The sequence below is a fragment of the Larimichthys crocea genome, chromosome XVI (assembly GCF_000972845.2).
Source record: "Larimichthys crocea isolate SSNF chromosome XVI, L_crocea_2.0, whole genome shotgun sequence".
Taxonomy (NCBI): domain Eukaryota; kingdom Metazoa; phylum Chordata; class Actinopteri; family Sciaenidae; genus Larimichthys; species Larimichthys crocea.
Genome location: NC_040026.1, coordinates 20,559,126 through 20,574,549, shown reverse-complemented (window position 1 = coordinate 20,574,549; position 15,424 = coordinate 20,559,126). Strand labels below are relative to the sequence as shown.

At 43.2% G+C, this 15,424-nt stretch overlaps 1 protein-coding gene and 1 long non-coding RNA gene across 2 annotated transcripts in view; one reads left to right on the top strand and one right to left on the bottom strand.

The window, feature by feature from the left end:
• The window catches only part of LOC113747898 (uncharacterized), a 144,374-nt gene extending 129,170 nt beyond the window's left edge, over positions 1 to 15,204 (top strand). The window contains exons 2-3 of the long non-coding RNA XR_003463973.1: positions 14,152 to 14,272; positions 14,658 to 15,204. This is a non-coding gene — a long non-coding RNA (uncharacterized LOC113747898). The remainder of the gene's footprint in view (positions 1 to 14,151; positions 14,273 to 14,657) is intronic.
• tekt3 (tektin 3) lies at positions 1,760 to 6,262 on the bottom strand. The gene is made up of 8 exons (XM_010736475.3): positions 5,942 to 6,262; positions 5,050 to 5,656; positions 4,386 to 4,469; positions 4,235 to 4,305; positions 4,011 to 4,154; positions 3,244 to 3,466; positions 2,222 to 2,376; positions 1,760 to 2,122 (listed from the first exon to the last, which is right to left on the bottom strand). The coding sequence occupies exons 2-8, from the start codon at positions 5,617 to 5,619 to the stop codon at positions 1,906 to 1,908; spliced, it is 1,464 nt and encodes a 487-aa protein (XP_010734777.3). The 5' UTR covers positions 5,620 to 5,656; positions 5,942 to 6,262; the 3' UTR covers positions 1,760 to 1,905.
• Positions 15,205 to 15,424: the final 220 nt, after the last annotated feature.

Genomic DNA, 15,424 nt, shown 5'->3' with positions numbered 1-15,424 from the left:
GCAGGGACCGGTTTATCTCTATGGTCACTCCCTCCCTCCTGTTAGGAATCTGTGTAGTGAAACTACTCTGTGTTTACACAGGAGATGTTGCCATGCTTTTACTTTAGATTTAGGTGAAACCAGATTTTATAACCTTCACAGCTTAGATTCCAGGTTGAGTCTCTTATCTTTGATTAATATGCCACTCCAGCCAGTGTCGGTCTCTAAATTTCAACCCTAACCGTCTCAAACAGAGACATATTCTGTCTTCCCACTGTTGCTATAAGATAGCAAGGATATGAAAACAATTAAAGCGGAGAACGTGATTAAAGTTTCTGTTTTACAACTTTTGGAATGTGACGTGATCTTCTTCTACAAGATGATGGTGATTAGTTTAACAACCGGAGTCGCGGTGACTACTGTGGAGATGACGTTGAACAGTATTCGCGATTCGAAGCAAAGTTTACATTCCTCGGTGAAGCCAAAGGTTATGCAGGAAGTGCAGAAATGGTTGGGTTAAGGAGTGTGATAGTGTTTATGTGTGTTCAGAGTTGGTTCAGGCTCTGAGTGGTGTCGACTGAATAAACACATTGAAATGAAACCGATGCTCTCCACATCTTTAAATGTGTGGGATCAAGGAGGAGGCCGTACTGGAAGCATCGTGTGTTATGGAGCTCGGAGATGGGTGTGGGTTTTTTTTTTTATACATAACTTAGAAGTTATTTGCTCGGCTCCTCCTGTGGGTGAGGTTGATGAGTAATGGGCCACACCAGCTATTAAAGAAGGACAGTAAAGACAATCCATATTTCTGTTTGCACAAAACAAATCTGACCATGGGTGTATGCTCGAAGCTTGTCACCGCTCCCCTAAGGTGACATTCAGGTCAGTTAGAGTTGACAGATCTGAGTGAGCCTTCAGAGACGTGTGTGTTTGTCTTTGCTTTTGAGACGGCTATGCTGCACAGGCTAATCCAGGCTATTTGTTTGGTGATTACTGTCACATGTGCTACAAGGAGCACTGTTTGTGCTCCATTGGGTTGTGAGAAGGTTTGAATGAATAGCCACACCATATCGTGGTACATGTTATTCAAATTAAGGTTTGCATTATAAATTAAGGGTTTCCAGTTGGGAAATGGAGTGAAAATGTGTGTTATATGTCATTTCTGTGAGCGCTGTTACCATATCAAGTGATTCATAGTTATGGCAGCTCCCTTTTGACTGTTGAGGTACCATTTCCTGAATTTACGATCGGTGTAAGAGTTTTATATGCAGTGATTTAGTTTTGATAACTACCAAGGCTTTTGATATATAACTTTCAGGTGTCACACACATGAGTTTCCAGCATTTTTTTAAGGATATTGATTAGTCATTTGCAGTGAATGCGCTATTTAAACAGTGGTTCCCAACTTTTTGGTCTGACTGTGCAATCCTGCCTTCATAAGAAGACACAAGGGTGGTAAATCAACCATTATTTCATAAGAAAATGGCAAAACAAACAAACAAACATTTGTAAAATATTTAAATTATCCCTTTAATTATCTTGGGACCGCTCAGTTTTAACCCACAAGACACCCTGAGAACGGTCATTACCTCCAGGTTGGGAACCATTGATGTAAAATGTCTGTAATAAGAGGCTAAATAAATGTAATCAGTATTAGGAGCCATTGAATAATGTAGTGAATAATCATCATAGCAGTGACATCACAACATTTTATTTATTAGTATTTTTGTAACATTACAGATGCAATACTCAAAATTAAGATAATCAATTCTTTGTAATTCAATTTTGAAGAAAGTTAAGTCTTTGTATGTAAGTTTGCTTACACTGGAATCACCCACAACACCCTCTAAATCACTCCAAAATCATTAAGACAGTCAGTCATAGTTAATTATATTGGTCCTCCAATGTTCCCTTTCAAGACTTGATTTAGGTGAAGCCAACCAGACGGGGCATGCTTGGAAAGCTCTTGCGCATGCTCATGCACTTTTCCTGTTCCAGGAAGAGTGAGTTGGCTTTGACAGACAGGTCATGCTCCAGAGTTACTTTGGTCTTAACCAGAATCTGCAGGCTGTTCTCAGCTTCCATCAGCCTCTCCTGGAGCCTGTAGATGGTGTCTTCGATCTCTCTCACCTCACTCACAAGTCTAAAGAAGGAGAAAGAGAAGCAGCTTACTTACTGAACTTACTTGATATAATAAAAATAGGCTTGACTCAAAGAAGCGGTAGTTGCAGAGCTACAGTACCTGTGGTGTGGGTTGTCCCTGCAGAGCTCTACATTGGGCCTACGGGTCCTCTCCTCCAGCCTGGTTTGGGCAACTTTCAGGGGACACTCTTTGTCTCTGAGGGCCTTCTTCAGAGAGTCAATCAGCATCTCTGTCTGGAAGATCTCCTGCAGAGTCTGTGTGAGGACACAACATGGATACAGAATAACAATTGATTGCTAAATCACGGTAGTAACGTCCGAGCGTCTCATTCATGAAAACACAGCGGCAGTGGATCGACTGATGGGCGAATCTAGAACAAGTAAAAAGCTGCACGTTGCAGGCTTTGAATCAGCAGTGCTGCCTGCACAGTGGCCTGCTCTGTCCAAACCCATTTGATGTAATTTAATTCCAGCGAATCACTACTCCTTACAACGGACAATGACTGAGCTTTATTATTGACTGTGTGCCTCACATCACAGCTGCTGTCAGTGTTCAAACCCATCCAACAGCTGATGTGGATTCAGAGTGTATAACCCCCAACAATTAACCCCAGAACAATGGGCTCCAGTGTACAATATGGCATATAATGAAGGTGGCATCTATTACCATTCCTCTCTTCTGATAGGAATGTTCCGCAGAGAACATACAGACAAGACACATGTCCCCTACAGGCAATAAAGATTTATCTAATCTTATATTCTGCATCTGTACATCATTTTTGTAGACGGGGCTGTATATAGCACATGCACTGTCTCGCATGGAGAAAAGAGAGAGTGGTAAAACACATGATCTCTTCCTGATAAGTGGTAAATTTCGTTACCCACTGATGCAAAACAGTGAATGGATTTTGTCCTTTCCCCTGACGTAGGGCCATGTGATTGCCTCTTTTCCAGGCTAATGCTTTACACATTTGGATCAAGGCAGACCTTTGATAAACAGATCATTACTTTTAAAAACTAGAATCAAAAACAGATTCTGATTCATCACCGCTCTTCTTGTTAGACAAACGTTACATTATCTTTCATGAAATGAGGTTAGACCATGTAAGGAAAGTCGATGACCTTAGCCAGGTGTGTCTGCAGGTTGTTTTTAGCATCAGCGGTTTCCGATATGCGGTTTGTGAAGGCTACGTTGACATTGTTGAACTGGTTCCACATTTCGTTGGACGTGGTGTTCAGCAGGATCTCGATCTCGTCCCTGAGCTTGTGGGAGGCGGCACGTTCGCTCTGGGAGTGCAGGATGTTGTCGTCTGTGAACTTGCTCCATGAGTCTGGCAGGGAGAGCCTGACAGAGGGAAGAGAATGATGTAAGATATGTTTTTTCGAACATACATTTTCAGATGATAGGCAATACTGGTTCAAAACTTTGGTCCACACTGAAATATACAACTACTATTTGATGGATTTCCATGACAGATTCCTGGTTCCTATAGGAAACCTAATGACATTGGTGATATCCCAACTTTCTTCAGTTGTTCACATTTGTGGTTTTGAGAAGTGCAGTGCCTTATTATTTTTGAATATATTGCCATGAAATCTGGTGCATACACTCATGTCCCACTGAGTATGAATTGTAATAACTTTGGTGAGCTCCAATTTTCAATATCAAACGTTTAATTTGTCCAATACTTCAGTTTATGACCAAATTGCTTCTCAAACCTAATTTCAGTATTTACTTCATTTGACTTTCAAAGACTTCTCTGTGATTGACAATTTAACTGAACAGCCCAGTCCCAGTACTCCAAAGCTGGTTTAAACTAACGTAACAAATTGTGAGCATCTGTTTGATGTGATGAAACAGAACAGTTATTTGATCACATAAAACTCACGAGGGGTCCAGTCTTTCAATCCCTCTGTAGTAGCCGATACCGTCTGACGTGTTCCTCAGGTGGTGACACCTGTCATCTATCCTCTGAGCTGTCACTTTATCGCTTATGTCTCTTTCTAGTTCATGCTGGGCGGCTCGGTTCGACCTACGGAAACAAAAGAATATGTAACATGTCAAACTTTAAACATTTAGTAATATTTTTATCGATTGATTTTTCAGACTCACGCCAGCTGAGCGATGGCTCTGTCCAGATGTCGCCTCATTCTTTCTTGACATGACTTGATGACTTCCACTTCCTTGTTGCAAAAATATGTTATAATTCTTTTCACAGGTTTAATAACACATGCATATACTCACACTGTTGCTTTTTTGTTACCTTTATGAGGTCTTTCTCTACATCGTCATGTACCAGATCGATTGACATCCGCTTCTCTCTGTGGTACAAACACTCTTGAGACACCTATTGACAAAGTGATCATGACTAAAACAAGTTTAGATGGTTGTGTACACACTCAATGCAGCATTTTCTTCTTTGTTTCAGGTGAGGAACTCGTTTGAACAGGTATAATATGTATTCAGTATGAGTATACAGTATAGTGCATTGGAGAAGTCTCCAAGAAAACCTGTTGCCACATGATCTTAGCCTAACAAACTGCCGGTGTCATCAGATCCCCTGCTCGATCATAGTGACTCCCTCTGGGTGACACAATTGACCGGTGCCATTTTAACAGCGCTCTGAGTTGACCTAATTAACAGACAGATACTGTTGCTACAACCAAACCGGCAACCCTAGTCAAAAACCTTCTCACCACAGATACAGTGACGCACCCTGCAGACATGATATGCATTAATGATAATAAGAGTGCACTGAACCAGACAAGGGTGTTAAGATTTCAAGGCAAATACAATCTGACCTTGTAGAAATGTAAATATTCCCTGCCAAATGTTCCAATAACATAACTTCAGCTGTAGATATTCCCTAACCAGAGAGGAAAAATTCAAGGTAACACACACACTCAGCATATTCTTTCCACCCTCACCTGAAGGGGCCCCTCAGTCTCTGCCAAGGCTCTCTCCAGCCTCCTCTTGACCTCGGTAAGAGCTGCTATCTCTGTCACCATGTTGTCAATCTCATGGCTCAACTCAGACTTCCAGAAGACAATGTCATTGAGGCGCTCACCAATGTTCTTGCTGGTATTTTCTTGACTTCGCCTTGTCAGCTGGTCCCTATCCTGCATCAACCTGACGGCGTCTCTTCTCAGTCTCTCTGCGCTTTTCCGGGATGACTCAGACTCCCTGTAGTTGCTTTGGTTGGACTTGTACCAGTCCTCGGGAGTGTAGCGGGTGGTCAGCGCTGTCCTGTTGGAGGGGTAGAACATGGTCTTGGCTCGAACCATATCTAAATTCTCTCTCTGTATGGAGGAGGGGTTTGAGACAACACCGCCGCTCTTGTAATAGCTGTTGGTTCTCCACAGGTTGGCACTGGGATTCATGACCAAGGCAGGCTGGGTGTTGCGATAGCTAGATGCCATGGTGGAGATGGCGGGGAGAAAGTGGCTGGTTTTTGGCCGAGCGTATGTGGCTGTTAGAGTGGATCCAATTAGCTCCATGTCTGCCTCCTCTCAGGCTGCCACTGGTTATCCGAGTCTAGTGCATAAAATATTCAAGGAAATGTAAAGTATTTACATATCAGTTTCAATTTTAAGGCTTGTAAATTCAGTTTATATAAATGCAGATGTGTTATTTAGCTTTTGCCAATCAAAGACATTTAGATAAATGGATCAGACCTTAATTACAACGCAAAAACTCCAAACTCATGGGTTCATTAAGTATATTTAAAGACATTCTGTGTGTCTCATTGGAATCAAAAGGTAGAAGAAACAAAACTAAAAAGACAAACAAGCATCATAACAGAAAAAATAAATGTCTTACCAAGCTGAACAGAGCTTTTCTTTGGCTCCTCCGAGTCTCGACACAGACAGGCCACCTCTCAGCTGTGCTTACCTGGAAATGAGCTCAAGAATGCTCTAAAGGTAAACTGGCATGCATAATAGATAGACAAGTTTGCAAGTCATTCATTCAGCCAGCCAATGGTGGTGCACGGTCCTGGGTTGCCCTGTCCAAGATTTCTGTTGACACAGAAGCAGTTGCCATAGGTTACTGAAACACCCTGCCTAGGATTTTCAGATTAATGTTGAGCAGGTGCTTTTACTTTGTTCGAGTAAATATACAGGGAAGAACTGCCACTAAAGTGCAGATAAGAGTTTTATCTTTGCAATTTTTCTTTTCTTATTCATGTTTTATTGCCTGTGTGCTAGAAGATATGTTTCTTGGAACACTGAGAAAAATGAGGCCACTCTACTTTTTCAATTTTCTTTAAGCACCCATTGACGCTATGATCCCCCTTACATACTGTGCATTTGTCATATGACCACCACAGACTGCCCTAACCCTAACCCTGAGCTTACTTAACGTGGCAATAGCTTTTCGGTCTTCATTAAAGGTCGAACAACAACAAGCAAATTCATATTTCTGGTTAACACTGTTGTAGTTCAGCTCACGTTTGCTCAACAGGTAATCCATTTTCAAATTTCTCATCGGACGTTGAGCAATCTGAGCGTCGTCTTCGAAGCAGAGGAGTTCAGTTGGTCTCCAGGTCGCATCGGATAGCTCTCCCTTGTCCTAAGAAGCTAGCTATCTGTATGGATTACAGTCACCTGTTTAAAGATTCATGCCACAGGAAGAGTCCACACAAACCCCTGTAGCACAGAATAATAATCTGTGTTGTGTTACCTACCATTGGAAATGAGGATCATTTACACTAATCTGTTTTGAAGGGGTTGGGCTGGACAGATGATAGCCTGGTTTCCACTACAGAGACAAGCAAAGCTGTAGCCAGGAGTTACTCAGGTGGTCTTATTTTGACCAAACAGAATACACACACATTAGCCAACAGGTTTAAATTGGTTGGTGTTTACAAGTATGTTCTGTTCATTATCTAGTTATACTTTACTACAGCTCTCTATGCTACTTACATAACAGCTGAATTACCAGTTACTTTACATGATGTGGGTGTTTTCTTAAGCTCAAGAAGCGCTGTTAGACACTGATGTCAGTGGTGTTTTAGTTAAACCGGCCCCGTTACCTTGAAATTTTAAATAACCTTCCTTCTAGTGTTGCTACCAGAGCTGGAAGGAGCATTTAAGGGTGTATTGACAAACAGTTAAAATGTCACAGATGGAAAATCAATTAATTTCAGTCTTTCTAAAGCAATTAGAATTGATTATTTATTCAAGGTAATTCGTTATTGTTAGTCTGTATGACATCATTAAATACTAAACTAACAATAGTTATAAAATTATTTGATTCTGAACAGCAACATTACTGGAAATGGATGATCTATAAACAAAATAAAAATACACAAAAAACTTAAATTTAGAGAAAAATCTAAAATGTTTTGTAACGTGATTTATATTTGATATTTTCCAATACCAATGAATCTGTAGTAAAAGATTGCCTTAATGTTATCAGCCTCTAAATGTGAATATACAGTATCTCTTCTATCCATTTGTGACTGCGTACTGTCTCACGCTCACTAATGATGGCTATGTGACCGGCTTGCAGGTTCATGTTTCTTGTCCTGAAACCTCCTCTGTGTCCACTATTTAAAAAGGGCAGCGCTTCAGGCGAGGACTTCAAACGGGCCGCTCCGCGCACTATTTTGCAGCTCGTGGTCCGGGGCCCACCATTGTCATAAACATGGAGGTTTGGATTTAGAAAGGAATGACATGTCATTGCTCCGCCCCTTGCAGCCTCAGCATCACTTAACATGGCCAGGTTGAAGAAGGCCACCCCGCATGCCTCTGCCGCCCTGATCTCAGCCGCTATAAATACGCTCACGAAAAGCATGAAAAGCCAAGCCTCGTATGAAATTCATCTGCTGGATAGAGCTGCCGGTGTCCGTTGGAGAAGTGCTTCCTAGTAAATCTCCCAACTGGCCTAAGAACGTGAGGGAAATGCTAGAGGAGCCTATATATACTCTTGCCTTGTGGGAGAGTATGTTGTGAATTACTGCATAGTGGAAATGTCTGAGGGAGCAAGCACGCTGTCCACTCCACTTAGAGCACAGTGACACTGAACTGAAGGCTACACTGCTCGTAGGAATGAAAAACACAATAAATAAGAACTTTTTAATTAAATGTTGGCCTGAAACAGACAATATCTAAGAGATTATTCCCTATGTAGTATCGTAGCCACTTAGCAGTTAAAGGAATGAAAAGTGACCCAAGCAGGAGAGGAGAAGTATCATAATTTCAGTAATTTATGTTATGTGGTTTGGCAGAGGTGCTCGGCCCTTTGGATTTTTCTCATTTTCGCTGAGATGTGACACGGGGAGAGCGCTCACATTTAGACAGGAGAGGAAAAAAATAAGCCTTTCATCGATCAGTAAGTGGGAGAGGACTTTGGCTCAGACTTAATGCACATTGATGTTCTTGTACTTTCTTTTACAACATAAATACAGGATGACTCTTCAAACATGGCGGGTGCCAAAAACTAATAACCGCAGACGTAAAGTAAGCAAGTCGGGTTTTTTTTAAATTGTGACATCGAAATCCCCTCGGTATCAATCTACACAGATCACAGAGATATAAACACAAGTGCTAACAGGCATCCTTGAGTCGAAACTGATGCTTTTGCAACCTTAATGAGGAACTCCTCTTCCGCCGCCACCAAAACAAACACTTCCTAATCTTTCTCATTAGTGCATCAACATCTGGTGTCATATTTGAGAACGCGCCACAGCCCAGGGACTGATGAAGAAACATGCAACTCGTGGTCTGTTAACTAACACATCGACAAGAAAACAACACACACCCACTCCACCACACACTCACTAAGGCCGTGACACAGCCTTCACTTTTCACTGCTCGCCGACCTCCAGCCTATCAGGCGAGAGTGCACAAAGAGGAGGAGGTCAGAAGTGTTTTCTAAACATTCACAATCAGCGAGAACAAGTTCTTGTTTGTTCCCCTTGGTGTTTTCATTTCTTCACCACCCCCCCTACACCCATCCACCGCCCAACCCTTTTTATGTCAACCTGGCGAGCTTCCTGTTTGATCCAGCGCTGCGGCCACACCACAGCTTCCTCTTTTTTTAAAAAAAAACCATACAATGGATAGTCCCATCGAGCTTTACTTGCTCTTCTGACTGCACAGTTCAGTGGGTGAACCAGACTTGCTTTCTTTCTCTGTTCAGATGCACAGAGGCCATTGTAGTGGCATCAGTTTCCTCTCATGAATTGTGGATGGAGCGGTCTGCGAGGAGGGTGGCCACACCTGGAGAGGAACACAAGAGAGGAAATCAACCATTAAATCTGATGACAGTATTAGAGAACCCCCCCACAGAGGTAATGGCACATTCCGAAATCACAGGACTCGTCTCGGGTCGTCATCGGTCGCCAATGATAGAACCCTCCTCATTATGCATCTGTCCGCTACCTATTGGGAATTATTCGCCCACGTTTCGCCTCTATTTTTCCAGTGGTTCCAAATATGCATGTTGTTGACACAACTCGGCCACATGGGCTTATAAAATCTGACTTTTCTAAGCAATTCCTTGCTTGGGTGGAGCAAAAATGCAAGCAGAAGTGCAACAACTGTAGAGACAGAAGTGGGACCTTGACTCTATTGGCACACGCCAATGGATTCTCCAGTGGGGCTCCGGTTTAATTTGCTGTGTCTGTATTAATGACGCTGCTCATGTGGAAAAAAACATAAATCTGATTGGTGATTCACAGTGTAGAAATGAGAGAGTGGAATCTAAAAATCTCATGAATAAATACTCGTGCTTGAGAGTACTTACGGCAGCAGACGAAATCAAATACCCATTTTCATGTAATGAAGAACCCTCACACCCAGTGCAATGGTCTGGCACCATGATGTATTTTTAATAGTTTGGAGAACAATGGAGCTCTTAAGATGGTGGTGAGATTACATGTAGTGGCCGGCACCCTTCATGTTTTGTGTGTGCAGGTTCATTGTCTTGTGGGTAGGTTTATTATGCAGCTGAACAGTTTTTCATTGTTCTGAGCCATGACAATAAAGATAAAGACCCAAAGTCCTATTAGGTTTTTAAACCAGAGCAACTGTGCGCTCATATATGTAGCTACTGTATGCACACATGTATCACTATGTGATGTCTATCAAAAATATTCATGTTGCATAGCAATGAGAACCTATTAACATGCTTGCATGCCTTGTGCATGTTTGTGTGAGGTTGCATGGTAACTACTGTGTGCAAGTTTAGTGGAAAAGCCTCTGAGGCTGAGTGCCGGGCTCTATTATATTACCTACACAAAGGAGGCAAATAGATACTGCATGAGATACTCAGACAGAGGAAGCGGAGACGGACAGACAATCAGGCAGGCAGCAGATGATGTATGTGCAATGCTTCTTTTATGCTGTCCTGTCACTAGTGATTATCTATGAACCGGCATTGAAGCTGACATACGCACAAACACATTGATGTTCTCCACAGTAAGGGATGAACTTCTCCTGCGCTACCTTCAAGTATAATAGATGCTTGTTGTTAAGCGACGTTCTTCCCACTTGTCTCATCGCCAAAGTGCACAGGTAATTATATTCTACCTTCGTAAGCTTAGCGAAGCAGATGCAGAAAACATCCCGAGCTGCTTTTGATTGCGACTCTTTGAAAAGATTAAGTGAACGGGAAGCATTTCATCTCGGCACGTGTTTCTGGGTTTTTAACCGTGACTGGCATCTGCGGTATCTACAACATGAGTTCAAGCAGTGAAGAAAATGAAACGCAGCAGATAGAGGTGTGCGGCCGGCAGTCATGTGGTGGCGCAGGGGTGGCCAACGCGTGTCTGACAGGACAGGCGAAGGGGTGGATGGACTCAGGCCACCCACCCACCCCCCCCCCCTACTCTGTGATCAAGGCTCCCAGTCGCAAACTTCCAGAGTGGGACGAGGGGCCATGAATGCAGGGCTTTGTCCGGTTTGTGGTCATCACATTCCACTGGAGCCACTTTGTGGTGCGCAGCAGAGCGGAGGAGAGGGCAAGCCAGGGCAGGACAGGGCAAGGCAAAGACGGGGAAAAGGCCTGGAGAGGAAACACAGACCAGAATCTCTGCCCGTCATACAGTCATGCAACATGAAGACCTTATCAGATATGAAGATAAATGTGGTTCTGTGCCTTTTATGTAGAGGAGGTAATAATTCTTTGAGATGATCAGTTCAGCTCAAACCATTCACAAAGCCAATGTTGGAGATGTCCTTTTCATCTTCTACTTGATAGCACCTCCTCTGGTCAGGCATAGGTAGTGCTCTACTAACTTGTAGCTCAATGGGAACTTCTAAAGTCCTTCATGTTTTAAATCTGACTGCTCCGCCGATGTTGGAAGGTATGAGTCATCTGGATCAGCTGAGTCCTTGCTACTGACACAGAGAAACCCCCTCCTGGCTGCAGTGTATCTACACAGAGCAGAACAGCCAAATGATTGCTTTCCATTAACACCTCCATTGGTCTGTTGTCATCTCCATATTGGATTTGTCTCCTAACAACCATGGAAAATCCTCATTTTAAAGTCTTGTTACAAGTTGTTTTACACATGTATGAGGTTTTTTAAAGTAGTCCAAGTATCTCTAAATCGACTTAACAGTGCGCTTTGGGGTTACAACTGACCTAGCGCTTGTAATTCTAGCTATTTTTGGCCAAACACTTATAAAGGGGAGGGAGGTCTAATGTTTCCGTGCTGACTCAGGAGTTGAATTATTCACCCTGGGCGTGTGTGTTGCTCTCACACACAGACCTCCACCCCAAATTAGGGAAAATGCAGCTTGTGCTTGTCATCTAGGCAAGACAGGAAGTGAACATGAATGATAGAAACCTCAGATGGTTGCACAATGACTCACGATCATGCACGTAATGGTCAAAGGGGGGAATATCTAGAGCCTTAATCATGAGGAAAGGACCCCGAATTCCTCACGTTGGTGCCACTTAGCGAGTGAGGGTGTGAAATGAGGCATGTTCAACATGTGGCCGGCTGATGTGCGAACCGCACCGAGCATCAAAGCCAAAAAGACAAAATAAGAAAGAAATGAGGAAGTTAGTGTCTGGGTCTTGATTCCTTTGCCTCATTTTACTTTTTTTTTCTCCCCCCTCAGGCACTGTCTCCCCCTTTCCATCATTCCCTTTAATCTCTTTTTAAATGTTCCATTTGCTGCAGTTCTCTCAGTACCCTTTTTATAGCCGGTCGTAGACTATGTCCTCTCGCACAAAGAGGTGTCTGTCAGTGTTGATGGGAGACTGTGCACAGCTGGACCTTGGCAGCATGGGAACAAGGCTTGGAACCGGGATTGAAGCTGCTCCGATCCAGATGGACTCTGTGACTGCGGCCATTTCTGCCACACGATTAACAGCCTTTCCAAACACACCGTTGTCTCCGAGAGGGGGGAGGCTTTACCGTGATCAAAACTGGAGGCAGGACAACTCTCCTGTTCTTCTTTGGCACGAATGTCCTACTGAAAATTTTTGCTGATGTCTTTATTTGAAAGCCTGGAGTTTGGCCGTGTAACGGCTTTTTATTATTTTTATTGCATGTTGTTTCAACATTGACTCAGTCAAGAGTTACTGCCAGCAAAGTGTGTGAGCTGAAGCAGGTGCTGCAAGAGAGGTTGTGGCAAATTTTTGTCCTTTTTTTTGGCCCATTTCTTTAAGATTCTTGTGTTTTGTTTTGCCAACTGCTTTGAAAACTCCACACCCAAGTGTATCCCCTAACATTTAATGAATAAAGTCTAATTTCTAATAATTAGATAAGAAAAAAAAGATCTTGGAACCATGTGTCCCGGATAGTGACACGAGGTATGCAGTACACATAAATACAACATACAGTATACACAGCTGCAGTTACAGCATTCCCTCGCCGTGCATTCTCTTTACATACTGCCAAAGGTCGAGTGCATCAAGCGAGATATCAGATGGATTCAAAGGCATGTTCTCATGTTAGGTCTTCAGAGAGAGACACACCCTGCTTGCAATGTAACCCTGCTGCCATTTAGTAACTTCTCATTAGACCACGAGGATGTGGGCGTTTTTTTTCTTTGTCAGTCATCTTCACCGCGCATGTGGAAAAAGTGAAATTTAGCCCCAGAATGACCCATGTAAGTGTAAGAATGACTGGTCTGTGGTTTCTTCAGTTTGAGTGGATTATAGTGCCATTGTCCATTGTAGATGCTTTTTTTTCTTGTGTAAAGATACACTGCACACTTGACCACCAAACACATTTTTGCATAAAAAATAACTGAATTTTCTCTAATTTGCACACGCACCCTGTCTGGATTTTTCTCCAGTGGCTCGAGCTGGCCAAACAAAAGGCCAAGGAAGATTCAGATTTACCGCTACAAGGCGGAGAAAGGCATTTGAAACCATGGCTTTTTTGTTCAGAGGCATTTTCCAACCCCTGCGCCCTCCTTCACCCTCTGAAATGCCAAAGGCATCTGGTTGACAGCTCCTCACAAGCTTTCAAATTGTTCTCCTTTTCCCAAATTTGGACTAAAGCAGAATGGGGCTATTGTCAAAGTGTTTAGCAGACTTGAGAGAAATTCATTTATCTTTCCTGGCAGCAAGACGGCCTTGTAGTTGGATGCAGTGGGAACTCTTAATTTTGTTATACAAAATTTGTCTGGGCCCAAAAGGATGTAGGATGTGTTTATCAGAATCAAACTGTGGGTCAGTGATGTGACATTCATTCAGCAAGAGATGCCAAGATATCATAAATGGAGCATGTGACATTTATGGCCTCATGATTCCCAATTTGGGCGCCACACACAGAGAGCAGAGCCGTAAAAATGTCTTCGTGGAATTCCAAGTGGCACCTTCGTCAGCCTCTGTCAAATCCACCAACCCACATGTATCGCGCTGACCCTCATTACGGTCCATTCTAACCGTGATTATGCCGATTTTTTAAGGTATGCGTGCGTGTACTGCGCTGCCATGTCAGGTGTATGCGACACGTGAGGTTGTGCCGTTAGCCCTTGCATGGCTCTGGTGGATCTGTGGCAGCTATACGCCCTCATCTTGTGTGTGTGTGTGTGTGTGTGTGTGTGTGTGTGTGTGGACAGGACGGGCCGCAGCAGCTGGGAATGCACATTGACCTCAATGGGAGGAGCCAAGGTCAGCAAAAGTGAGGTCAAAAAGAAAGATCAGACCCGTTGAGCTGTGGGCAGAGGTCAGTGTCGAGAGGTAAAAATGCCTTTTTTTTTTTTCTGACCACATATTTCATTTTTATTCCAAACTTGTGATTAAAAACAATAACTCATTTAGTCTCAAGTTCATTTTTGTGGCATGTTCTTTTCTTTTCTTGCTTTTGTTTGGAGGACCAAGTGTAAGACAATCTCAATAACAAAGACTCCCTATCTGTCTGTGCTTCAAGGCTGAACTCTGAAGAATTTGCGATATCCAAACATATTTAGCGCCAGTAAACATTTGTCACTGTTTCAGCTCCTTCTGTCTGTAATCCTCTGTGCGAGTGCTGCCAGCTCTCCTGCTCTGAGCCCTGCGTGTAACACAAGTCGCAGTGCTGAACTCTCATTTGTTTAATACACTTTTTTTTTTTTTTTCCATGCAGCGTTTGAGGCGACCACCCAAGGCCTCTGACCACACTGCACGTTGCTCCCAACCAGAGTGGGATGTGGAGGAAGACCTTCGGCGTGTTACCGCCTTATTCCCTCTCTCCCTCCTGTCTCTTTCTCCCTCTCCTTTCGTTAACCCGGTACAGGCGTCACGTGCCCACATAGTTGATCCTGGCTGTTAAGGACAGCGGGGCACAGCTGCACTCGGGACTGGATTTCACCCTCCTCGCGTTGGAAAACCTCTTCACACTCTCCCCTGGGCAGCTGCAGATGACCAACTTAGCATGTCGGCAGTGATGTCTGCATTAATTTGGTGGCTATGTAGACTCGTTATGGTGAAGTAACGTATCGTTAAAACAACAGTCCGGACTGGACCAGATTAATCAGACACAGACAAAGTCTAATAGCGTACAGAGGCAAATAGACCTGAACCTGGCAACCACACAAATGTTGACCACAGTGAGTTGACGAGGAGGTTTAAAGGTCCAATTCAATAAATAGACTGACAAATAAATGTTTAAACTAGAGTTGCAATTCCTCAGAAACTGGAAGCGGATTCTCTACCGGGAATAGGGATGGGAATTGATAAGATTTTTACGATTCCGATTCTTTATCGATTCTCTTATCGATTCTCATTTGGGAAAAAAAGGAGAACAAACAGTTTGATCAGCATCAAGTAGAGGAGGTCGTGAACTGGAGCTGCATGTGTAACTTCTTGCGGTAAGAGAATCGTTAGATAAACTGCCAAACGATTCCATGGAAT